Source organism: Coregonus lavaretus, assembly GCF_964263955.1.
Source record: "Coregonus lavaretus genome assembly, chromosome: 8".
Taxonomy (NCBI): domain Eukaryota; kingdom Metazoa; phylum Chordata; class Actinopteri; order Salmoniformes; family Salmonidae; genus Coregonus; species Coregonus lavaretus.
Window position 1 is genome coordinate 50,591,738 of NC_139995.1, and position 26,226 is coordinate 50,617,963.

General features: G+C 40.4%; 1 protein-coding gene across 1 annotated transcript in view; it reads right to left on the reverse strand.

Moving 5' to 3' along the window:
* LOC311133508 (copine-9-like) overlaps positions 1-26,226 on the reverse strand; it is a gene marked incomplete at both ends in the record, with an annotated part of 180,465 nt that overhangs the window by 100,473 nt on the left and 53,766 nt on the right. Inside the window, one exon of the mRNA XM_084167014.1 lies at positions 269-372. Coding sequence (XP_084023140.1) covers positions 269-372 — 104 coding nt within the window. The remainder of the gene's footprint in view (positions 1-268; positions 373-26,226) is intronic.

A 26,226-nucleotide genomic window follows, 5' to 3' on the forward strand; every position in this document is an offset into this window, starting at 1 on the left:
TTGTTGGTAGCGTGAACATCTGTAGAGCACCTACAGATGGAAAATCCGGACTATCCAAATAAAGTGTGTTTTGCTACGGTGTGCCCAACTGAACATGACCCTGGTTTGATTGAATTGGGCCCTTAGTATTGATACGTCAAGTGATTATTCAGTGAACCTTGGTAATGAAACCTCTTGAATCATTCTCTGGTGGACAGGAGGAGAAAATAGAAGAAGGGAGAAAAGTACAATAGAGGGGAAGAGAGAGGGAGACAAGGTCTCCACTTACACATCAAAGCGAAGATTCTGCTTCTCCTCGAAGAAGAAATCCAGGACAAACTTCCGAACAAAGTCCGGGTTCAGGGTGTTATCGATCACTTCTGTTCGGCCAAACTGCTCCGGGAACAGGCGAAGGAGGGAGGAGAAGAAGGGAGGAGAAGGAGGGGGGGGGAGAAGGAGGGAGGGGGGGAGAAGGAGGGAGGAGAAGAAGGGAGGAGAAGTAGGGGGGGGGGGAGAAGGTAGGAGAAGAATTAGGGGGGAGAAGGAGAGAGAAAGAGAGAAATTAGTCAATATTATAGGAGATGATATCATCATCGTCACTTGATGGCTTGTAAAAAAAAAAATATATATACAAATAAATAGGGTAAAGCCGCCGCCTGCAGCACATATGCAACACCCTCAGCGTGGTTACGAATAAGGAGTGAATTCCACTCCTTTTAAATGACTGAATAATTCTAAGCAACCTTTACTCTGTTTTTTTGCAACTGCCGACCTGCTAAAACCATAGCGATCAATCAGTGCTTTGTCCCAATGTCCCATCATGCTCTCTGTCAGCGGTGATGCGCTATCGATCCGTGTTCTGCAACAACACCTGTCAAACGTCCCCGACCATCCTGTTCCCCCAACACCCACAGTCCCAAATGTTCACTGTCACTTATAGAGGGAACTGATGGATGGAAGAGCACCAGATTCAATCAAACATGAATCTTGTGTGTGCGGTTTCAGTCTTGCTTTGCGTGAACCCATTGTTTCTCTTATAAGCTGTGGTGACAGTGTGATGGAGGAGGGAGATATTAGGGAAGGTTTAGGTACTTTGGAGATGTTTGAGGTTTGTGGTCGCATTTGCCAATAAATGTAATATCCTATTGTCATAGAGAACAGTCCGACAGCATTGTACGTTGTCAGTGTTTACATAGGACAAGGGTCTGGAACCTGCGGATCCAGAACCGCATATGGCCCATTAACCAACAATTCCCAGGTTTTCCAGAAATCGTGGTTGAAAGATTCCTTGGATATTGCAACCCTAACACTGAGGCAGCAGTTGTACAGTAGAATGTACAGTGGAGAAACAGAAGTGGTACACAACAGCCTGTGGTTGTATCTGGTATAATATGCGATTTATAACAATTTATACATTTAGCAAGTGGCGACCCGACACCCATCATGCAGAGCCCCACCTGGTTTGAGCCCCACCTGTTTAGCTAAAAACATACACTACCAGTCAAAAGTTTGGACACCCCTACTCATTCAAGGGTTTTTCTTAATTTTTTTACTATTTTTTACATTGTAGAATAATAGTGAAGACATCAAAACTATGAAATAAGGCCCCGTGTAGCTCAGTTGGTAGAGCATGGCGCTTGCAACGCCAGGGTTGTGGGTTCGATTCCCACAGGGGGCCAGTATGAAAATGTATGCACTCACTAACTGTAAGTCGCTCTGGATAAGAGCATGTGCTAAATGACGTAAATGTAAAATGAAATAACATATGGAATCACGTAGTAACCAAAAAAGAGTTAAACAAATCAAAATATATTTGAGATTCTTCAAATAGCCACCCTTTGCCTTGATGACAGCTTTGCACACTCTTGGCATTCCCTCAAACAGCTTCACCTGGAATGCTTTTCCAACATTCTTGAAGGAGTTCCCACATATGCTGAGCACTTGTTGGCTGCTTTTCCTTCACTCTGCGGTCCGACTCATCCCAAACCATCTCAATTGGGTTGAGGTCGGGGGACTATGGAGGCCAGGTCATCTGATGCAGCACTTCATCACTCTCCTTCTCGGTCAAATAGCCCTTACACAGCCTGGAGGTGTGTTTTGGGTCATTGTCCTGTTGAAAAACAAATGACAGTCCCACTAAGCCCAAACCAGATGGGATGGCATATCGCTGCAGAATGCTGTGGTAGCCATGCTGGTTAAGTGTGCCTTGAATTCTAAATAAATCATAGATAGTGTCACCAGCAAAGCACCCCCACACCATAATACCTCCTCCTCCATGCTTTACGGTGGGAAATACACATGCGGAGATCAATCGTTCACCCACACCGCGTCTCACAAAGACACAGCGGTTGGAACCAGAAATCTCCTATTTGGACTCCAGACCAAAGGACACATTTCCACCGGTCTAATGTCCATTGCTCGTGTTTCTTGGCCTAAGCAGGTCTCTTCTTATTATTGGTGTCCTTTAGTAGTGGTTTCTTTGCAGCAATTCGACCATGAAGGCCTGATTCACACAGTCCCCTCTGAACAGTTGATGTTGAGATGTGTCTTTTACTTGAACTCTGTGAAGCATTTATTTGGGATGCAATTTCTGAGGCTGGTAACTCTGAACTTATCCTCTGCAGCAGAGGTAACTCTGGGTCTTCCATTCCTGTGGTGGTCCTCATGAGAGCCAGTTTCATCATAGCGCTTGATGGTTTTTGCGACTGCACTTGAAGAAACTTTCTAAGTTCTTGAATTTTCCGTATTGACTGACCTTCAAGTCTTAAAGTAATGATGGACAGTCATTTCTATTTGCTTATTTGAGCGGTTCTTGCCATAATATGGACTTGGTCTTTTACCAAATAGGGCTATCTTCTGTATACACCCCCTACCTTGTCACAACACAACTGATTGGCTGAAACGCATTAAGAAGGAAAGAAATTCCACAAAATAACTTTTAAGAAGGCACACCTGTTAATTGAAATGCATTCCAGGTGACTACCTCATGAAGCTAGTTGAGAGAATGCCAAGAGTGTGCAAAGCTGTCATCAAGGCAAAGGGTGGCTATTTGAAGAATCTCAAAAATAAAATATATTTTGATTTGTTTAACACTTTTTGGTTACTACATGATTCCATGTGTTATTTCATAGTTTTGATGTCTTCACTATTATTCTACAATGTAGAAAATAGTAAAAATAAAGAAAAACCGTGGAATGAGTAGGTGTGTCCAAACTTTTGACTGGTACTGTATATATATATATATATATATATATATATATATATATACAGTGTATATATATATATAATTGGCCTGTTTTGCATGTTATTTTGGCATTCATTCATGTTATATTTCAGTTTGCAAGCAATGTAAAAAAAAAATATCCTTGAGTTAATAAATCTGCATACAAACATGGTCTCTTTCTTGAGTAAGGCAGCTCCAAATTGCAGGTGTTTCAGCCTAGCTCAGTGCTTTCTGTGGTGGAGGGGCAGCCAGCAAAAATACAGAGCTTAGGCATTGGTAATCTTCTCTAGTTGCTCCGTGATTGGCTCAGTGTTCTGTCACTCATGGGGACACTACGTCACCTCACAATCTACAGGGAGAGCTAGGCTGTTCAAGCCCCCTTGGATGCTGCCATAGATTTACATTAGAAGTGCTCGTCCAAGAAGGCATTGGCCACAAATAAAATGACGTCAAATCACGTTATATCTACCTATCTATAGCTTTGATTGTTCCGGGTAGGTTGCGAACCACCACATTTAACCATGGCAAGGTGACTGGGAATATGGCAGAATACAAACAGTGTAGCTACTCACTCCGCAAGGCAATTAAACAGGCAAAATATCAGTATAGAGACAAAGTGGAGTCGCAATTCAACGGCTCAGACACGAGACGTATGTGGCAGGGTCTACAGACAATCACGGACTACAAAAGGAAAACCAGCCACGTCGCCGACACCGACGTCTTACTTCCGGACAAGCTAAACACCTTCTTCGCCCGCTTTGAGGATAACACAGTGCCACCGACGCGGCCCACTACCAAGGACTGTGGGCTCTCCTTCTACGTGGCTGACGTGAGTAAGACATTTAAGCATGTTAACCCCCGCAAGGCTGCCGGCCCAGACGGCATCCCTAGCCGCGTCCTCAGAGCATGATCAGACCAGCTGGCTGGTGTGTTTACGGACATTTTCAATCTCTCCCTATCCCAGTCTGCTGTCCCCACTTGCTTCAAGATGGCCACCATTGTTCCTGTACCCAAGAAAGCAAAGGTAACTGAACTAAATGACTATCGCCCCGTAGCACTCACTTCTGTCATCATGAAGTGCTTTGAGAGACTAGTCAAGGATCATATCACCTCTACCTTACCTGTCACCCTAGACCCACTTCGATAGATCCCCAAATGATGCAATCGCCATCACACTGCACACTGCCCTATCCCATCTGGACAAGAGGAATATCTATATAAGAATGCTGTTCATTGACTATAGCTCAGCATTCAACACCATTGTACCCTCCACGCTCATCATTAAGGTCGAGGCCCTGGGTCTGAACCCCGCCCTGTGCAACTGGGTCCTGGACTTCCTGACGGGCCGCCCCCAGGTGGTGAAGGTAGGAAACAACATATCCACTTCGCTGATCCTCAACACTGGGGCCCCACAAGGGTTGGTGCTCAGCCCCCTCCTGTACTCCCTGTTCACCCATGACTGTGTGGCCAAGCACGCCTCCAACTCAATTATCAAGTTTGCAGACGACACAACAGTAGTAGGCTTGATTACCAACAATGACTAGACAGCCTACAGGGAGGAGGTGAGGGCTCTGGGAGTGTGGTGCCAGGAAAATAACCTCTCACTCAACGTCAACAAAACAAAGGAGATGATCGTAGACTTCAGGAAACAGCAGAGGGTGCACCCCCCTATACACATCAACGGGACCGCACTGGAGAAGGTGGAAAGCTTCAAGTTCCTTGGCGTACACATCACTGACAAACTGAAATGGTCCACCCACGCAGACAGTGTGGTGAAGAAGGCACAACAGAGCCTCTTCAACCTCAGGAGGCTAAAGAAATTTGGCTTGGCATCTAAAACCCTCACAAACTTTTACAGATGCACAATTGAGAGCATCCTGTCGGGCTGTATCACCGCCTGGTACGGCAACTGCACCGCCCGCAACCGCAGGGCTCTCCAGAGGGTGGTGCGGTCTACCGAACGCATTACCGAACGCATCTTTAACGACATCATCCATCCGAGCTACTGCCTGTTCACCCCGCTATCATCAAGAAGGCGAGGTCATTACAGGTGCATCAAAGCTGGGACCGAGAGACTGAAAAACAGCTTCTATCTCAAAGCCATCAGACTGTTAAATAGCCATCACTAGCACATTAGAGGCTGCTGCTGCCACTTTAAGAAATGGAACACTAGTAACTTTTTTTGTTTTTGTTTTTTTTAATCTTTTTTTTCATTTTTTTTTCTTTTTTTTTCTTTTTTTCTTTAGGGGGATGGATCAGCTTAATATTGCAGATAGATTGTATCTTCTATCAATGTAATTGTCTGCATCACTTCCAATCCCCCATGTTTTTTTTTATTTTTTATATATATATTCCCCTTTATTACTTTTCAACCCCACCATCCTTTCCCTACTTGGAGTAAATTAGTGAACAACAACGCCCAGGCCTCTACTTCCGGTCTATACTTACTATCTACACCTTATGGACAGAGTTAATTTTACAATAATTCTATATCTATATATATATATATATATATATATATATATACATATATTTATTTATTTATTTTTTTGCTCCTGAACTTCTTCTACTCTCAACCTCTCCGATCATTTTCATGATGTCCATCCGGTTTGCTTCTAAATGCCATATCTTTCTAACTGTGCTCTTTCCCAAAAGCTCCCAACATACAACCTATATACTTATTATGGACACAGTATGCTTACATTATTAGCTATCTTTGTTATTATTTGTTGTTATTTGTTATTAGTCCCATCCTTCAACTCTATTCAATACCTCCCATCTATCTCTTAACACCATCCATATAGGATTTCTATTTGCCATATATATTTCAACCGTACTGTGATGTTTTACAAAAGTTCTGAACCTTTCTATTCTCATTGCTTCTACAGATTGTGAATTAAAAATAAACATTTTTGCTAAAAGTATTATTATATTATTGATTGATTGACTATGACTTTTCAGATCACCCAGTAATGCTATCTGCAAGGTTAGTTCCAGGTAAATATTGCAATCCTTTAGCCATTCCTGGACCTGTGTCCAAAAACAAGCTACAAATGGACAGAACCAAAACAAATGATCTAATGATTCTATCTCTTCACAGCAAAATCTGCAGAGCTGGGAAGATTGTATCCCCCATATAAATAACATTCTATTGGTAGCAAGAATTTTATATAATAATTTAAATTGAAAGATTCAAATTTTTGAATCCGGTGTCATTTTGCGTGTCAGTTCATAAACACTATGCCATGGGATCGGTACGTCAAAGATCTCTTCCCAACTATTTTGCAATCTATATGGGACGGCTGTCAATCCTTTGGTCCTTAAGTGAAACTGATATACTTTTTTATTTATCACAGTTTTCCTTAACCAATTATGTTCTTTAATGCAAGGCCGACAGACAAGTTCCTTACTTTCTCCCCCTTCAACTTTCCTCTTCCACTTTTGCGGTAAGGCTGCAATTATTTGGTTGTAATTTTGGGTAGAGCAGACATTTCCATATGTTTTTGTTAGCTGCATGTGCGACATAACTCCACCAGTCCTACCGATGATATCATTTACGAAGATTATACCTTTTTTAAACATTCTGTCAAAAAATAAAGGTTTTTTGTCAATTAGTATATTTGAATTTAACCACAATATTTGTTGCATTATTTGTTCTGTCGTTTCTGGAGGATTAAATTGAAATTGCAACCAACTTTCTATGGCTTGTTTTAGAAATAGTGACATTTGGGAGATTATTTCCTTTTCAAATAACTGAAAGTGAGAGGTTGTAATCTGAATAAAGGGAAAAAGGCCTTTCTTGAACAGTGGGTGAGACAATCTTACTAATTTGCTTGAGAACCAGTTCGGATTTAAGTATAACTTTTGGATGACTGAAGATTTTAGTGATAGGTCTAATGCTTTAATATTTAATAATTTCTGTCCTCCGAATTCATATTCATTATATAAATATGCTCTTTTAATTTTGTCTGGCTTGCCGTTCCAAATAAAATTGAATATTTTTTTCTCATATAATTTAAAAAACTGTTTGCTAGGCGTAGGCAAGACCATAAGCAAATAGGTAAACTGAGATAATACTAAAGAGTTAATCAGGGTGATTTTTCCACAAATTGACAGGTATTTTCCTTTCCATGGTAGTAAGATCTTATCTATTTTTGCTAACTTTCTATTAAAATTTATTGAAGTGAGATCATTTATTTCCTTTGGGATATGTATTCCGAGTATATCCACATCACCATCAGACCATTTTATTGGTAAACTACATGGTAATGTAAAAATTGTATTTTTTAGTGATCCAATACGTAATATAGTACATTTGTCATAATTTGGTTTTAATCCAGAGAGGTTAGAAAATGTATCTAGATCCTCTATGAGGCTGTGGAGGGATTCTAGTTGTGGATCTAAAAGAAAACATGAATCATCTGCGTACAATGACACCTTTGTTTTTAAGCCCTGTATTTCTAATCCTCTGATATTATTATTGGATCTGATTTTAATAGCTAACATCTCGATGGCCACAATAAATAGATATGCCGATAGTGGACAACCTTGTTTCACTCCTCTTGACAGTTTGAAACTTTCTGAGAAATAGCCATTATTTACTATTTTACACCTAGGGTTACTATACATGATTTTGACCCATTTTATAAGAGATTCTCCAAAATTGAAATGCTCCAGGCATTTATATATAAATTCCAGTCGAACTTTATCAAATGCTTTTTCGAAGTCTGCTATGAATAGCAGGCCTGGTTTCCCATATTTTCCATAGTGTTCTATTGTTTCCAATACTTGCCTTATATTATCTCCAATGTATCTTCCATGTAAAAAACCTGTCTGATTAGAATGAATAATATCCGACAATACCTTTTTAATTCTATGCGCTATACATTTTGCTAGGATTTTTGCATCACAACACTGAAGTGTAAGGGGCCTCCAATTTTGTAAATGGACTGGATCTTTATATTTTCCACTTGTATCCTGTTTCAGTAATAATGAGATCAGACCTTCTTCTTGAGTGTCAGATAATCTACCATTTACATAGGAGTGGTTAAAACATGCTAATAACGGTCCTCTTAGTATATCAAAAAAGGTTTGGTATACCTCGATTGGTATGCCATCCAACCCTGGAGTTTTCCCGGACTTAAAGTCTTTAATTGCATCCAGAAGTTCCTCCTCTGTAATTTCACCTTCACATGAGTCTTTCTGTGTGGCTGTTAATTTGACATTATCAATAGAAAAAAAATCTCTACAATTAGCTTCAGTTAGAGGAGATGGAGGCGACTGAAAAGAAAACATATGCTTAAAATACGTTTCTTCCTTCAAAATATCATTAGGTGAATTATGGGTGACTCCGTCAATTGTAACCAGTTTCATTAAGTTCTTTTTGGTAGCATTCCTATGTTGAAGATTAAAAAAGAATTTTGTGCATTTTTCCCCATATTCCATCCAGTTTGCTTTATTTTTATAATATATTACACTTGATCTTTCTTGAATAAGTTTTTCCATTTCTTTTTGTTTTTCCTCTAATTTATTCTGAGCCTCTATGTTACAGTTTTTATTGCCATCTATCTGTTCTGTTAGACTTTCTATTTCCTTTCTTAGTATAAACTCTTTTGACCTAAATTGCTTTTGTTTTCGAGATGAGTACTGAATTGCATGGCCTCTAAAGGCACATTTAAAGGTGTCCCATACAATAAGGGGATTCGCTGTACCTATGTTATGTTGGAAAAAGTCGGTTATAAATTCCTTTGTTCTAATTATAAATAAATTATCATCTAATAGGCTTTGATTAAATTTCCAATATCCTCGCCCACGTGGAAATTCAGTCAGAGTAATGTATATGCCTATTATATGATGGTCCGACCGCATTCTGTCCCCTATCAACACTTTTTTTACTTTTGGTGCCAACGAGAATGAGATAAGAAAGAAGTCAAGACGACTAGCTTGATTCAGTCTCCGCCATGTATATCTCACTAGATCAGCATATTTAAGCCTCCATATATCTACTAGTTCTAATGTATCCATGACATTCACAATTTCCTTAAGAGCATGTGGGTGATTGTTTGTGGTGTGATTTCCTTTTCGGTCCATTGAGCTATTTAAAACAGTATTATAATCCCCCACCATAATAATATTGTCTTGAGTTGCTTGCAGGCTTGATAATTTATTATATATATTGTCAAAGAATTGTGGATCATCATTATTTGGTCCGTAAAGGTTAATGAGCCATATCTGTTTATGGTCCAATACCATATTTAAAATAATCCATCTACCTTGCGTATCTATTTGGACAATTTGCACATTCGGATCGAAATTACTATTAATTAATATCATCACCCCTTTTGAATTTCTTTGCCCATGGGAGAAGTATATTTCCCCCCCCCCCATTCTTTTTTCCACACTACTTCATCTCGAATTGTTGAATGAGTTTCCTGTATACAATAGATATTATATTCCTTCTCTTTGAGCCATGTAAATATTGTTTTTCTTTTGTTATTATCAGCTAAGCCATTACAATTATAACTGGCTATACTTATTTCACCATACACCATAATGAGATACAAGTTTCAAGTCTATTTATCATTATATATGTTTGTAAATTTACCAATAAAAAATAGCGTAATGATTGAGTGTCCATATAGCTGTACCGTGATATTTGCATTGCTACGGAGTAACCCTTCAATTGTTCTCCACTAATTCCCCCGCTAAAGCCCCTCCCCATCCCAAGTTGAGCCGTCATCCCAGTGATCAGCATCCCACCCACGTCCCTCCGTATCCCTAAGGTCCCGAGAGGCCAGGACCCATCCATCGAAAACAGCACACAGTGCCACCCACAAAACAGAAGCAGGTTAACCGCCAAAAGCATTTCCAATGCTTTCACCTCTATATATATATATCTATATAACTATTTTTTTTATTTTTATTATGCATATCCTATTTTCCATCATTATCAATTAATATGCGTAATAATGTCGGCAGTTCACGCATAGGATTCTAACATATAACCAGGATTGCCATTGTATTACATTTAATTCATTGACAAGCAATTATTATCCTAGCAAATAATTCCCGCGGTCCATCCCATACCCCCCCCCCCCCCCAACATCCCCACCCCCCCCACAACAGATGCCAGACCAGCACACACGCACATACTCACATACTCCAACACACTCAACCCCCCTCCTCCACAATCCACCATAAAATCCGATACTCAACGGCTGTTATATCCCAGAGCCCAACTCGAGAAATAACTTGATCTACGAGTGCACATACAGTTAAAGCTGATTGAGAAAGCATGCAAATTGAGCAGAAATTGATAACAATGTGAGATTTGATTAATCTACTTAATCTATGTCAAGTCCTAGGTGATGGAGATCAGATCCACCCTCTTCACCTGAGACACAAACACTCTGATCCCCTGTTGTAACCATTTTCCCAAGCATCTCCATGCGGTCAGACCTTTGATTATTTTGTGCCACCTGGGCCACAATGATAAACCCCCTCTCTGATTGTCCGAGTGTGACCCCCTCCCCATGGGTTACTGCAGCCAGTGTTGCCAGCACTGCCACTACCTGGGTGGGCGTACCCCACCGGAATCCCCACCGGCTAGGTAAAAGGTCGTCAAGGTTCTCATTAGCAGCTTTGAGAATTTCCTTGTATATTATGCTCTCCCATCAGGGGGCTCTGGCTTTGTAGGACCAACCCTGCCAGGCAGGCTCAGAATCTTGAGGGGGCGGTGCTGCTCAAGTAGGTCTCTGACCGCATTTATTTCTCTGTTTAGGCTGCATATTCACAGCAGGTCCATAAAATAGATGGGAACTTCTCTTTGGTGTATGGGTCGCTCAGGTGGGTGTCCAGGTTATAGGGTTAGGGATCTTTCCATCTTGATAGGACAATGAATAATTAGATTAGATGTATACTATATTTAAAATTGTATATCCCTCATCTACACAAAATTGAAAGCTCTCTCTCTCACTACCCCTGTTCATAGACCCTAGTCACTTTAATAATGTTTACATATCTTGCATTACTCATCTCATATGTACAGTGAGGGAAAAAAGTATTTGATCCCCTGCTGATTTTGTACGTTTGCCCACTGACAAAGAAATGATCAGTCTATAATTTCAATGGTAGGTTTATTTGAACAGTGAGAGACAGAATAACAACAAAAAAATCCAGAAAAACACATGTAAAAAATGTTATAAATTGATTTGCATTTTAATGAGGGAAATAAGTATTTGACCCCCTCTCAATCAGAAAGATTTCTGGCTCCCAGGTGTCTTTTATACAGGTAACGAGCTGAGATTAGGAGCACACTCTTAAAGGGAGTGCTCCTAATCTCAGCTTGTTACCTGTATAAAAGACACCTGTCCACAGAAGCAATCAATCAATCAGATTCCAAACTCTCCACCATGGCCAAGACCAAAGAGCTCTCCAAGGATGTCAGGGACAAGATTGTAGACCTACACAAGGCTGGAATGGGCTACAAGACCATCGCCAAGCAGTTTTGTGAGAAGGTGACAACAGTTGGCGCGATTATTCGCAAATGGAAGAAACACAAAAGAACTGTCAATCTCCCTCGGCCTGGGGCTCCATGCAAGATCTCACCTCGTGGAGTTGCAATGATCATGAGAACGGTGAGGAATCAGCCCAGAACGACATGGGAGGATCTTGTCAATGATCTCAAGGCAGCTGGGACCATAGTCACCAAGAAAACAATTGGTAACACACTACGCCGTGAAGGACTGAAATCCTGCAGCGCCCGCAAGGTCCCCCTGCTCAAGAAAGCACATATACAGGCCTGTCTGAAGTTTGACAATGAACATCTGAACGATTCAGAGGAGAACTGGGTGAAAGTGTTGTGGTCAGATGAGACCAAAATCGAGCTCTTTGGCATCAACTCAACTCGCCGTGTTTGGAGGAGGAGGAATGCTGCCTATGACCCCAAGAACACCATCCCCACCGTCAAACATGGAGGTGGAAACATTATGCTTTGGGGGTGTTTTTCTGCTAAGGGGACAGGACAACTTCAACGCATCAAAGGGACGATGGACGGGGCCATGTACCGTCAAATCTTGGGTGAGAACCTCCTTCCCTCAGCCAGGGCATTGAAAATGGGTCGTGGATGGGTATTCCAGCATGACAATGACCCAAAACACATGGCCAAGGCAACAAAGGAGTGGCTCAAGAAGAAGCACATTAAGGTCCTGGAGTGGCCTAGCCAGTCTCCAGACCTTAATCCCATAGAAAATCTGTGGAGGGAGCTGAAGGTTTGAGTTGCCAAACGTCAGCCTCGAAACCTTAATGACTTGGAGAAGATCTGCAAAGAGGAGTGGGACAAAATCCCTCCTGAGATGTGTGCAAACCTGGTGGCCAACTACAAGAAACGTCTGACCTCTGTGATTGCCAACAAGGGTTTTGCCACCAAGTACTAAGTCATGTTTTGCAGAGGGGTCAAATACTTATTTCCCTCATTAAAATGCAAATCAATTTATAACATTTTTCACATGCGTTTTTCTGGATTTTGTTGTTGTTATTCTGTCTCTCACTGTTCAAATAAACCTACCATTAAAATTATAGACTGATCATGTCTTCGTCAGTGGGCAAACGTACAAAATCAGCAGGGAATCAAATACTTTTTTCCCTCACTGTATCCCCGTTATTTATTCTACGGTTCTGACTTGGTGTACAAGGAGAATACTGTAAGAACGGCCCATGTTCTGAATTCTGTCGCTGTCCATTTCAAAAGTGCAGAACAAATATCGAATACGTCATTCTTAGCTCGCTCATTAATGTCTTAATTGAAATGATGGCTTGCCTCTTATCCTTACATTTTAGTCATTTAGCAGACGCTCTTATCCAGAGCGACTTACAGTTAGTGATTACATATTTTTTTTATACTGGCCCCCCGTGGGAATCGAACCCACAACCCTGGTGTTGCAAACGCCATGCTCTATCAACTGAGCTACATCCCTGCCGGCCATTCCTTCCCCTACCCTGGACGACGCTGGGCCAATTGTGCGCCGCCCATGAGTCTCCCGGTCGCGGCTGGCTGCGACAGAGCCTGGATTCGAACCAGGATCTCTAGTGGCACAGTTAGCACTGCGATGCAGTGCCTTAGACCACTGCACCACTCAGGAGTTAGACCACTGCACCACATCCTCTCATCATTCCCTTAGGCAATAGTTTGTAGCCTACATCTCAATTGTTATATTGCTTATATACAGGTGCAGCTCAATAAATTAGAATATTGTGGAAAAGTTAAGTAATTTCAATAATTCAATTGACAAAGTGAAACTCATATATATCGTGGATTAATTACACAAAAAGTGATATAGTTCAAGCCTGTATTTGTTTTAATCTTGATGATTACGGCTTACAGCTCATGAAAACCCCAAATTCAGTATCTCAGAAAATTAGAATATGACATATGACCAGGGAAAAAAGGACATTTAATTAAGACATGTCGGCCTTCCGAAAAGTATGTTCTTGTACATGCAGTCAGTACTTGGTTGGGGCTCCTTTTGCATGAATCATTGCATCAATGCGGCGTGGCATGGAGTCGATCAGCCTGTGGCACAGCTGAGGTGTTATGGAAGCCCAGGTTGCTTCGATAGCGGCCTTCAGCTCGTCTGCATTGTTGGGTCTCGTGTCTCTCCACTCTTCCTCCAGACTCTGGGACCTTGATTGCCAAATGAAATGCAAAATGTACTTTCATCTGAAAAGAGGACTTTGGACCACTGAGCGACAGACCAGTTATTTTTCTCCTTAGCCCAGGTAAGACGCTTCTGATGTTGCCTCTGGTTCAGGAGTGGCTTGACATGAGGAATGCGACAGTTGTAGCCCATTTCCTGGATACGTCTCTGCGTGGTGGCTCTTGATGCACTGACTCCTGCCTCAGTCCACTCCTTGTGAAGCTCCCCCACATTTTTGAATGGCCTTTGCTTGACAATCCTCTCAAGGCTCCGGTTATCCCTGTTGCTTGTGCACCTTTTCCTACCACACTTCTTCCTTCCACTCGACTTTCCATGAATATGCTTGGATACAGCACTCTGTGAACAGCCAGCTTCTTTAGCAATTATCTTTTGAGGCTTTCCCTCCTTGTGGAGGGTGTTGATGACTGTCTTCTGCACAACTGTCAAGTCAGCAGTCTTCCCATGATTGTGAAGCCTACTGAACTGGACTGAGAGACCATTTAAAGGCTCAGGAAACCTTTGCAGGTGTTTTGAGTTAGTTAGCTGATTAGAGTGTGACACCTTGAGTCTACAATATTGAACTTTTTCACAATATTTTAATTTTCTGAGATACTGAATGTGGGGTTTTCATGAGCTGTAAACTGTAATCATCAAGATTAAAACAAATACAGGCTTGAACTATTTCACTTTTTGTGTAATTAATCCACAATATATATGAGTTTCACTTTGTCAATTGAATTACTGAAATGACTTAACTTTTCCACAATATTCTAATTTATTGAGCTGCACCTGTAGGTCTCTCTCATTAGTATCTTATTCATAATTTTAGACAATGTTGGAATGATGCAATACAAACATGTTCTTACTTTGTGTATCATAATTAGCTCATATGCTTTTCTCCACGATGAGGGGATACTATATAATGTTGTTGGGTCTGTAACCATGTTTGCCAGTGACAGTCTCTTCCCATTCAAATGTTGTTTATTTTCAACAAAAAGTTCAGTAATAGACCCATGTAATTCCAGTTGATATTGCGAGGGTTGTTTTGTTTGCGCAATGCGCTGTCAGTGCGTCGGTATATTGTCTATAAAAGTGGATCCTCGTGATTGTATTTTCCTTCCTTTTTAGACCACATAGGCCTAATAAAATACTTTAAAATGGTAGGCTAACCCCCCCCTCTCTCTCTCTCTCTCTCTCTCTCTCTCTCTCTCTCTCTCTCTCTCTCTCTCTCTCTCTCTCTCTCTCTCTCAGTGTGGTGACTGTAAGAAGAGTAAAGTTAAGGCCTCAACATCTTGCTGAATTTATCTGAACTAACATCGATCTGAATTTCTGTCGTGTCCATTTTGAAAGTGCTGAATGGAGGTCTACCTCGTTGCAGGTCGTTTGCTGGCACTTGCTTATACTTACATGCTGACCCCACCGCTCGCGTAACATGCGCGAGCGTTGCAGAATAAATGTAGACATACATGTTATTCAATCATTGCATCGAAACTACTCGCGAGCGTCTGCGTAGCCAGGTGCTAAAATAGAACTTGGTTCTATTTGTGACGCTTGACGTGCTGCAAGTCCCGCCTCTTCCATCTCCTCATTGGTTTTTAGGAGCATATACCCATGTGGGTGATTGAAAGATGAGCTGAGGTTCACACTCCAGTCCAGTTGGTGGTGGTAATGCACCTTAAGGTTGGTTGCCAACCGCCATATAAAGTCCAAAGAAGAAGAAGACTGAAGGAGGAGAGATTACTAGAAACTAACTTGGTTTACCCTTTTATCTGTGGATTAATTGTCGGAGTAGAGGAACTTGTACATTTCAAGTAAAATAACAACCTAATGTTACAGTTTTTCTCAATTGTTTACACACAAATACTGGTACTTGAGACACAATGACCACAACATGTAACTCATGCACCAACCCCCTGAACCAATTCTGCTAAACTACAAGCACAATTCCTGCTTTACACTCAAATTGCAGTTCTACAACACACTTTTTTCAAAACACTACACACAAATCTTTGCATTTGGCACAATTTTCATGCAGAAAATCTCTTGTTTTCACAATGAACACACTGCCATTCAAATATGCACACTGACTCATCACATGGGCAAACACCCGTTACACAGTTTTACAATTAGCAATCAGAGCTTTAGCATAAAAGGGCAACAGGTGAGCTCTTCTGTTTTGGAGCAATGGATGCCAACATTGGAAACAGAGGCAGAGCCAGAGGAGTGAAAGTAAGAGGAGGAGGACGGGGAGGACAAGGACGAGGACGAGGACGAGGAAGGCCAAGGACCGTAATCTCTGATGAGATCCGAGCCACTTTGGTTGATCATGTGGTCAACCATGGTCTAACAATGAGGGAGGCTGGGCAAAGAGTACAGCCAAATGTGAGCAGGTACACTGTAGCATCCATCATCTGGACATTCCGAAATGAGAATAGGTAAGAAATCTACTCTCACTAGAAAATTGCAGTACTGCATATCAATACAATACTCAATGAGTACAGTAGTACAGTATTGCCTGTGGACTGTTCTGTATGACTGTAAAAATAAAGTATGTTTCAAGTATTTGGGAAATGTATTTCTACTTTGTATTTACAGCATTTTACTATTTGTTTGGCAGAACTGAAAGATTACCAACACAAGGTGGTCGGGAACGTGTTCTGTCTCCTGAACAGGAAACTGAAATCATGAACATGGTCCTAGAAAATAACGCCATAACATTACGGCAAATACAAATAAAAATAATAGAAAACAATGAGATATTTCAAAATATTGATAGGGTAAGCTTATCAACACTGGACCGTGTCTTGCGCAGAAATAATCTCAGGATGAAGCAGGTCTACAGGGTGCCATTTGAACGCAATTCAGAAAGAGTCAAAGAATTGCGATATAACTATGTGCAAGTGAGTCCTATACAATCCCACAATTGATGCATACTCTCAACACTGTATAAATTATACATATTTCAGTATTGTAATCATAATGATTGTGCTTCACAATAGTGACCACTCCATGTCTATTTCTGATATTGTCATGTGTGTTTCAGAGAGTCATTGAGCTAGAGGTGGCTGCAGTGGAGCACCAGTTCATCTTCATTGATGAGGTTGGATTCAACCTCACAAAAAGACGAAAGAGGGGAAGGAATATCATCGGCCAACGTGCCATTGTTCAAGTCCCTGGCCAGCGCGGAGGGAACATCACAATGTGTGCAGCGATTACCCACCACGGCGTCATCCATCACCATGCTACCCTTGGCCCCTACAACACCGCCCATCTGATCACATTCCTGGACACCCTACACAACACACTCATTCCACCAGATCAGGTAGATGGCCCAGAGCAGCTCAGGTACGTTGTCATTTGGGACAACGTAAGTTTCCACAGGGCTGCTCTGGTTCGTAACTGGTTCACTGCCCACCCACGCTTTTTAGTTGTTTATCTCCCTCCATATTCTCCATTCCTCAATCCTATTGAGGAATTTTATTCTGCCTGGAGATGGAAAGTGTATGACCGAAATCCACAAACGCGTACACCTCTTCTCCAAGCCATGGAAGACGCATGTGGAGATATAGCAGCTGATGCTTTTCATGGCTGGAATCTCCATGCTAGGCGATATTTCCCCCCGCTGCTTGGCCAGGGAAAACATTGCTTGTGATGTGGATGAGGTGCTGTGGCCAGACCGCAACAGAAGAGAGGATGCAGCATAGTTTTTATTAGTATTTTTATTTTTATTTTTTACTGTAACTGTATACATTAAATTATTCTGTTTTGTATGTTGACCAATGTATGTGCAACTTTGTGTTGGTTGGGAATGGGATGTACACTGTGTACATTGTTTTTGTGGGAAAAATTAAATATATTTGTTACTGTGTATTTGTGTGTTCTGAGTATAAAAACAATATTCTCAAATATTTTACAACACACTTATGTATGTACTGTCTGTAGTAATGGCAACACTGAACCAAAAAAAGGCCTAAGTCATTATGATGAATGGAGAAGAAGTGTTTTCCATTCATCATAGTGTTTTACATTGAGCACATCAGTGTTCAACTGGTTCTTATAAATGTCTATTCATATGATGGTTTGTGTGTGTCATTTGAAAACAAAATACCATTTTGATAAGAAATAACATTGTTTTGAATGTAAAGTTTCATTTTGCTGGAGAATTGAGGGGTTTTGCCCATTGTGTGTATGTTTTTTGATTTGTGTGTAGAGAATATGAGGCATGCTTTCAGAAAATGTGTGTAAACAATCGAGAAAAACTGTAATATCCCAGGACAAATTAGCTAGCAACAGTAAGCTACCTAGCTAAATTGCCATGAATGTTTAATGCTTTTCGACCTGTCCCTAAATTAATATAGTTGGTTCAGAGTTCGTTTTGATATTTCAACCTGCGTGTCCTGATGTGGATGGACAAAATAAACATGCGCTCGCGCGCCCGGTCTAGTCAGCATGTTAGAGCTAAGTGTTAATGATATAAGAACAAACATTATGAATTTACTGAACATAAAAGTAATAATGTTTGTGTATGTTTCAAAACTCAACTCATGTCGGCATTCGTTATTACTGAAGGAGAATGCGGTTCATATCAAGTTGAAAACCATATTTATTTAAGCAAGTCAGCCATGCCAGTGTGGTATCTGGACAATTTATGACTTTGCTAATGGTTGCAAATGGTCTTAGAGGATGTTGACTCAGCTTAAGGGGAGCATCTGGAGAGTAGTTCTATAGGGGCACCCTAAAGCAGAGGAAGTCTGTTAGGTGGAGTCCTGGGATTGGTCTGTAGGGGAAAACACCCATATCAGGTTATATAGGATATATACTATGGTTTGGGACAAAGGACGGGGAGAATAACATATTTAGAGTTTGGGTCAGGTTATTCTCCAGATGTCTGCAGATATCTGTAAATTGGCGCTGAGATCTTCAAATGTAATAAATAATTATAATCGAGGACAGTGTCAGCGGATTTCCTTGTTCTCACAGCATAATTAGCATCGTTTTCTCGACACTACATAATGGCGACGAGGTATTTGGGTCGTGTTGCGTCTTTTCTCAGCGTTCCATTCATGGGCGCCGAGCTGACTCTCGCTCCAGAGTCCGGCAGATATGGGTGAGTTTTCTCACTACTTTGGGCACTGGTTAGTTCGTGTGTCTGTGTGTGTGTGCGTTGAATGAATGCACCGTTAAGAACTTGCGTGTGTACTTTGCTGTTATTTGCTGTGGGATAGGAGTCCGTTCTAAATTTCTAAATTTGTTTGCGTTGAAAGCAACGCAAACAGGGGGGAGTGTCTATAGGGATATTTTGCTTGAATAAAATTCAAAAAGAATACAATGAAGGAAAGGCCAGGAACTAAGGAAAAATGTATACAAATTAGGACATCGCGGATCTATGATAAGCCCTCAAACGAGGCGATCATTAGGATGGGCCGAAAATCCTAAAAGCGCATTAGGTGGGTTTAGGTCAGTCCCGGGGACTGGAGGTTGTGGTATATACATTCGGTTGCAAGTTACCGCTCAACTTATAGTTGACGAAGTATATGTTTGATGTAACCGCTCATTGAATTTCCGCGAACTCGTGGTAGCAGAAATTTAGGAACAAAGGAAAAAATGGCGCGATGGTAGTAGCATGCTTAGAGGTCCGTAGGAACGGAAATAAGCCTCTTAAACTGTATGTGTGTGTGTGGAAGAGAGTAGGATTTGTGTTCTATGTTTTGTGTTGGTTTGTGAGTTCTGTTAAGTGTTACTGTTTGTCTATGGGGGGAAAGAACAGAGCGACAGCTGGTCTGTCTACTTTCTGTTGGTCTAGCTTGGAGAGAGCTGCTTGAGAGCTCCTTCCACTCTGAAATCACTCTGGTGAATGAACTACGCATGCGTGTGATTTTATGAGCTTAGAGTCACGTAGAGCAAATATGTCACTCCCCTGCCTGCACTGAGCTGCTGGGAGACGCAGACTCAGAGCAGACAGAGAGGGAGGGGGAGATTTAGACACGAATGGAGTGTTCTGTTTGTTAAATCGGCTGTTGCTTAACGATGAAACTATTTGATTGAGATCTATTGAATTGATAAATGAGAGATATGTTGACGGATTAAAAATAAAAAAGAATAAAATAAATAAATAAAATAAAATGTTATTGAGCTATTTATACTATTCCTGAGTTAAGCTGTTTGCTTATTTTTTTGAGTGAATGTGAACAGAGGGGTATTGAATGGTTGAAATAACCCAGTGAGTGCATAAAAGACTACATTCTTGTCTGTTCTTTGTTCTTCTGTGATATGAGTGACGATGAGGAGGAGACAGAGCGAGAGAGGAGGTGCTGACGAGTGCATCACGCGACAGAGTGTGCTGCAACGGATCAAGTAAAATCAAGGCTAGTACTGTTCTATTCACAAAACTTACCTTCCCATAGAGGATATTTTGGGTGCCTAGCATATTTAATGTTGTGACAATTTGACAAGAACTTGGCAACAGACTGATCAATTGATGTAATTAAGAATTGCATTTTGGAGTTTTGTGTGCATGAGTTGGTTTGATTAGAGTTGAGGGGGAAATCGAGCACTGACATTATTCTGTAAAATTAAGGTAATTGGGTGCTTATTAGGCAATTGGTTTGTGAGTACTGTAGTGTTGCAGGATTATAGGTCTTTCTTTTTTGGATTGCTCTAAGGTGACTACTTTCATTTACTTTCCTGATCGGATGTGGTAAGATTGCCACTAATCAATAATTTGGTAAAATAAAATAAAATAAAATAAAAATGAACAAATAAGTAAATTGATGAATAAATAAATGAATTGATTAATTAATTAATTTGGGGGGGAAAAAAAAAAGAGAAAAAAAAAAAAGAGGGAACCATAAGATACATAGTCTAAAATAATAAAATAATTCACAATAAAGGAATATAAAAGAGTTGTTACAAGGGGGGAAAAGGACATAAAAACTATGAAAGTAATTACTCCTGTTGATGTAGTAGAAAATAGTAATCCTTTAGTTAATGGTATTGCAAGGTTATCTGGAAAGGGAATAAACGTTGGCCTGACATTGAACAACCATGGCTAGTGGAAGGGACTCTTAACCCAGACGTCATCAAGATAATGCAAGTGCTTGTATCCACGTATAAGGCAGATCAAAAGAAGGGGAAAAAGGGGAACAACGTAAAGAAAAGAGACAAAGAGAGCTGGGTGTTCTTAAGCTGTTTGAAAATGAAGGACAAAAACTGATAAAAGATACAAAAGATAAAAGAGACAGAGGTATAGAGAAAATGGCAAAAGAGGTGAAGGTAACTAATGGCAGAAGTCAATACACCTTTCTCACATATGGATTCAGCAAAAAGACCCTCACCTTACGAGGAAGAAGTCGAGTTTAAGGATGTCTATCCTCAGCTTCCAGTGATCATTCAGGAGGGTGATTATTGATGAAGATGATGATGATGATCAGAGTGATTCAGAGGAGATCATGGGTGGATATGACTCTGTGATCAGAAGGAAGTTGGCAAGAGAGGAAAGAAGGGGTGATGGAAGTTGAAGGAAGAAGAAGGATACTAGAGATTCGATCTCTGATGAAAGTGAAGATGAAGAAAGCGATGAAGATTTGGAGATTAAAGGTGCTTTATGTTCAGGAGGATTTTATCCTACAATGACTAGCACAAAAGAAATAGAAAGAGATATAGACCGATGTGTATCATGCCTGGATAAAGCGAATAATTTAGAAGAAGTAAGAGTACTGGAAGAACAACTCAAGAAGCTGAAGATACAGAAGAGAAGAAAAAACTGCTGAGAAAAGGATCCCAAGAATTGGAGAAGAAGTATACATTGAGGCCAAGCAAAGAGGGCACAAGTAAGAAGATGATGCCAGATGATATTTCGAGGACAGAACCTAGAATATAAGCCTTTGAAGAATACCGATATGTCAGATATACTTGAAGCTGCCTACTCTTCAAGAAATTATGGTGGGAACACAGTCTGCCATAGGAGACATTAAGAGACTTTTGGCTAATCTCCTTGGGATTCCAGATATGGAAGACATTTTTCAGAGAGCGGGACTTAATAGATATGTGGGGACTGCAGTGAATGACCCTGAATTGTTGGCTGCAAGTAGAAATAGGCTGTGGAGAGCACTGAAAGATACGTTTCCAACAAATGTGCATCCTGACAACATTCTGATTGACCCACTAGGACAACAAGAAAATCCAAGAGCCTATGTGTCAAGAGTTCATCAAGGGAGAAATATTACTGGAAATGATCCAGATGTGAGTCAAATTGAGAAGTCCATTTTGAGAGCTAAACTGCAGAGGGGACTGCCCTCACAAGTAAGGAGCAAACTGGCAGAGGTGGTTGGACTTGGAAGCATGACAAAAGGTGTCTATAGAGATCATATAGCCCATCAAGTGGATCTGTACAGGAAAAAGGAACACAACTAGAAAGAACAGGACCAAGAAACTCTCAGAAAACTTAATGAAATACAACTGGGAGAATAAGAAGGAGAAGAAAAGCTTTGGTTATGAAGAATCAGTGTGTACCAAATCAACAATCACTGCTACAGCTTCAACTGGACCAGTTCAAAATGCAATTGTACCAGCCACAACTAGTGGTACAAGTGGTTTCATATCCATAGCCAGTCTCTGGACAGACACAGAATTGGAGAGGAAGAGGAAGAGAAGACTTAGGAAGAGGAGGAAGATGTAAGCCATACTTCCAGCAATCTTGAGAAGTGTGTTATGATTGTGGACAGGTTGGTGACTTTGCCTGTGAGTGTAATGGGCCAGAAGGAAACACAAGAGGGAATTTCAGAGGAAGATACAGGGGCAAGTGAAGATCATCTGGAGGACAGGTGAACCCTTATAGGGGCAAGGAGCAAGGATTCTAGGGGTGCCTAGAAGATCCGAAAGGGGGGTGTCAGCTGGTAGCACCAGTTAGGGGAAAAAGATCCAACAATTGAGGTGAAAATAAACAACTGACCATTGGAAGTGATGGTGGATAGCGGAAAGGCTTTTATCTGTGTTCAGCCTGAAGAGGCTACACATCTCACTATGTCAAATCAACTAATTAGGAAAGGGATTTGAGGGAGTGAAACAGTTGATTACTCTTAAGGAACCAATCGAGCTCTGCTATGAAAATTAGAAAATTACAATACCCAAACTGGTATCAGAACATACACCTATTGCATTGTTGGGGAGAGATGCATTGTATAAGTTGAACTGTACAATGGGATGTACACCAGACGGCTGTCTGGTAGAAGTGCCAAAGGAAAAGGTTTACCAATTGTTGATGATGACAGAGATGGATTAGTCTATAGTATTCTGGATTGGAAATCTCAGTGAAGATTTTTTGAAGCAGGAAGAAATTTAAGGGGGAAAATATGCCAGATGCGAGGCTTCTGGAATATCCATTTCAACTCAGCTCAAGAATTTCAAGAATGCTATCCAATTGAACTCAGAGGAATGGTTGAGCCATCAACTAAAGAAAGTTCAACTCAGCTTATGTTGAATAATTTTAGGACCACAAGGAGCAGCTATGAAGATAAACATAGATGATTATCTGGATAAAGAATTTGAGATTGAGAAGAGTGTGCAACATGTAACCTAGTTGGTTTCTGAAGGCTATGAGCAGAAGCAAATAGGAGAAATGATGACAGAAGCAGAGAAAGCTGTTTTTGTACTGATGAAAGAGAATTGGGGGATTTGGAGGAGTGAAGATCAGCGATTTCTGAAAATGATGATTTTGGCTCAAGGACAAGGAGAGTCATAAGCTGTACGAATGACACATTAATCTATTTGCAGTGTGAAGATGGATTGAGAATCTATTAAAGAGGAGATGTTGCAAAAAGTTCAAGAATGTTTGTGATATCAAAGTAGTACCGATATTGGATTTGTGAAATCAGCCCAATTGAGGTGAAAGTTGAACTTCGACGAGGAGCCAGACCTCCTTGGAAGAATCAGTATCCATTGAAAGATGAAGCAATCCAAGGGATTGAACCACAAATTGAAGGACTTTCAAAAGCAGGTGTTTTGAAGACAAGAAAAAATCCTTAGAGTAGCAATCAATTGTTGTCTTTGGGAGAAACCATGAGGGGTTGATAGTAGCGCCTCTGAACCTATTAGGTCTGATGATTTAGGAAGCTAGGGGTTAGCTAATGTTGCAAGGGGGGAGGTTAGGAGAAAGATCACAAAGGAGTAGGGTTTTTGGGAATCATATTTGCTTGAATAGATTGACTATGTCATAGGCAGGTGGACAATCTGTCTGAAAAGTAATGTTTACAGGGGGTGACTGTTATTCTTGGTTACATTCCTACACCAAGAGGTGCATAAGATGTCAAACTAAGCTAAAAGATGCTCAATCGTTTGCCAATATTTTGTGTAAAGAAGTCATAAGCAGGTGGGGACTTCCGGATCAAATATCCTAAAATTAGTGGGAAAGGAATTTGTGGATAAATCAGTGAAATGGTTTTTGAAAAATTTGGAGAAAAAGTCAGACTAAAAAGTTATGAAAACTAGGGTTGAAGGAACTCTAGGACAGTCAGCTCAGCTTCAATGTTAGTAAGAGAGAGAGAACAGTGGTGAAGGGAAATTTAGAGTTAAGTGGAGAGATAATTATGGAGAAGAAGTGTTGTTATGAGGACAAGAAGTAGAAGCTGTTTCACCTAGTGAAAGGAAGTATATTTTGTACAACGATATGAAGTGGAAGAGGGTTATGAGTGATTGCTAACTTATTTTGAGTAATGTTAGAGGGAAAGATGAGGGAGAATACTATCATGGAGGTACAGGATGAGTTCTTTGATTTTGATGGAAGACAGGAAGATATATCTGATCAATACTGATCGTTAGGGAAGAGAGAAACTAAATGGAAGGCATATGGATTTGATTCTTCTGTTTGGAAATTAAAGATGGATGGGCAGGTAGGAATCTTTGGTTCCAACAGTTACCTCATTCTGTAAGATCAGTGAGGAATCTTGAGGGTCCATGTCTGTTGAGAATTCCAGCACCAGGAACATGGGGTTGAATCTTAGAGAAGGTGTCTAAACCTCTATAAAGTATGTGTAAATCTTATGCTTTATTATGGATGTTGTATCAGCAACAATCATTAACAGAGATAATAATGTCGTTGTGGAAGCATTTGTTTAGGCCTAGGTTTAAGTGTTATTGGTTAAATGAATTACCCTATGTGAATTTGTTAGATAGGAAGGAAAATCAGTTAAAAGCGCTTCATGAAGCATTGGAGGTGAAACCCGTGAGGGCTCAAAGCTGTTTTTGTTCAAATAAAACATATGATGGAAAGAGGATGTTTAGGGGAATATCAGGTGGTGATGATTATATGATGACTTTGGGGTAAGCATGAACATAAGGTTAGTAATGAGAAATATAATGTAACTTTGTATGTTGAAGTTAGTAAGAAGAGAAGTACTTTGATGGAAAGATACGTTTTTGCATGGTAATGTGACTATTGGGAATTTTAGAGATATTTAGGGGGTTTGTGGAGAGAAAGCATATATATTCTTACCCTATGGATGGAAAGGATGTTGTTACATGTTGAAGTTGAAGCTTCCATATGAGGTTTTTAAAATTAAAAGAGGGATAGCACGGGGACATAGATCAATCTGATTCTGAAAGAGAGAAATGTCATAGTCTGGAAGCCTACCATTGGAGGATAAGTCTAGGAGAGAAGTGGGGACTTTTTTCCATGATATGGTGTAAAATTTTTGGAAGATCACATAGATAATATTACCTATACTTTGAAGGGTTTTGCAAATGAAACGATAAGAGGGTTTAACCTTCTGTCAAGACTCAAAGGAGTATTGATGGATAGATATCAATTTTCACATGTTTTTAAATATTAGTGTGATAGTCAGTATTTTGTTATGAATCAAAGGGGGGAAATGGAATGTGATTCATTTTATATATTATTTTATATATAATTTTTAGTTGATATTGATGTTTTAATTTGAATGTGTTGTTTTGCAAAAGATACTGTTTGGTCTTTTCTTTTCTTCCAGAGCATATGGGGGAATGTGTAGAGGGGACAATATGAAGGGACAATATGAAGGGACTGGCGGAAGTGGAACAAGGAAGGTGTGGAAATGTTCAGATTCCATCATCGAAGTTGCATTGGAAGTCGACACTGCTGAGGAGATGAAGTGTAGTGGACTACATTCCAGTGTCTGCAATGATATATAGACATATTTGCATGTGTAATACATAATTTGTGTCATATTCTTTCTGTATAAATGTTTGAAGAATGATATTTGCTGTTATTGGGTACATGTGGGGATCTCAGATGTTTTTGTTTATTTTGTGGATGCTTAGGGATATTGGGTCTAGGCAGGGATAGAGAGAATCCACAGG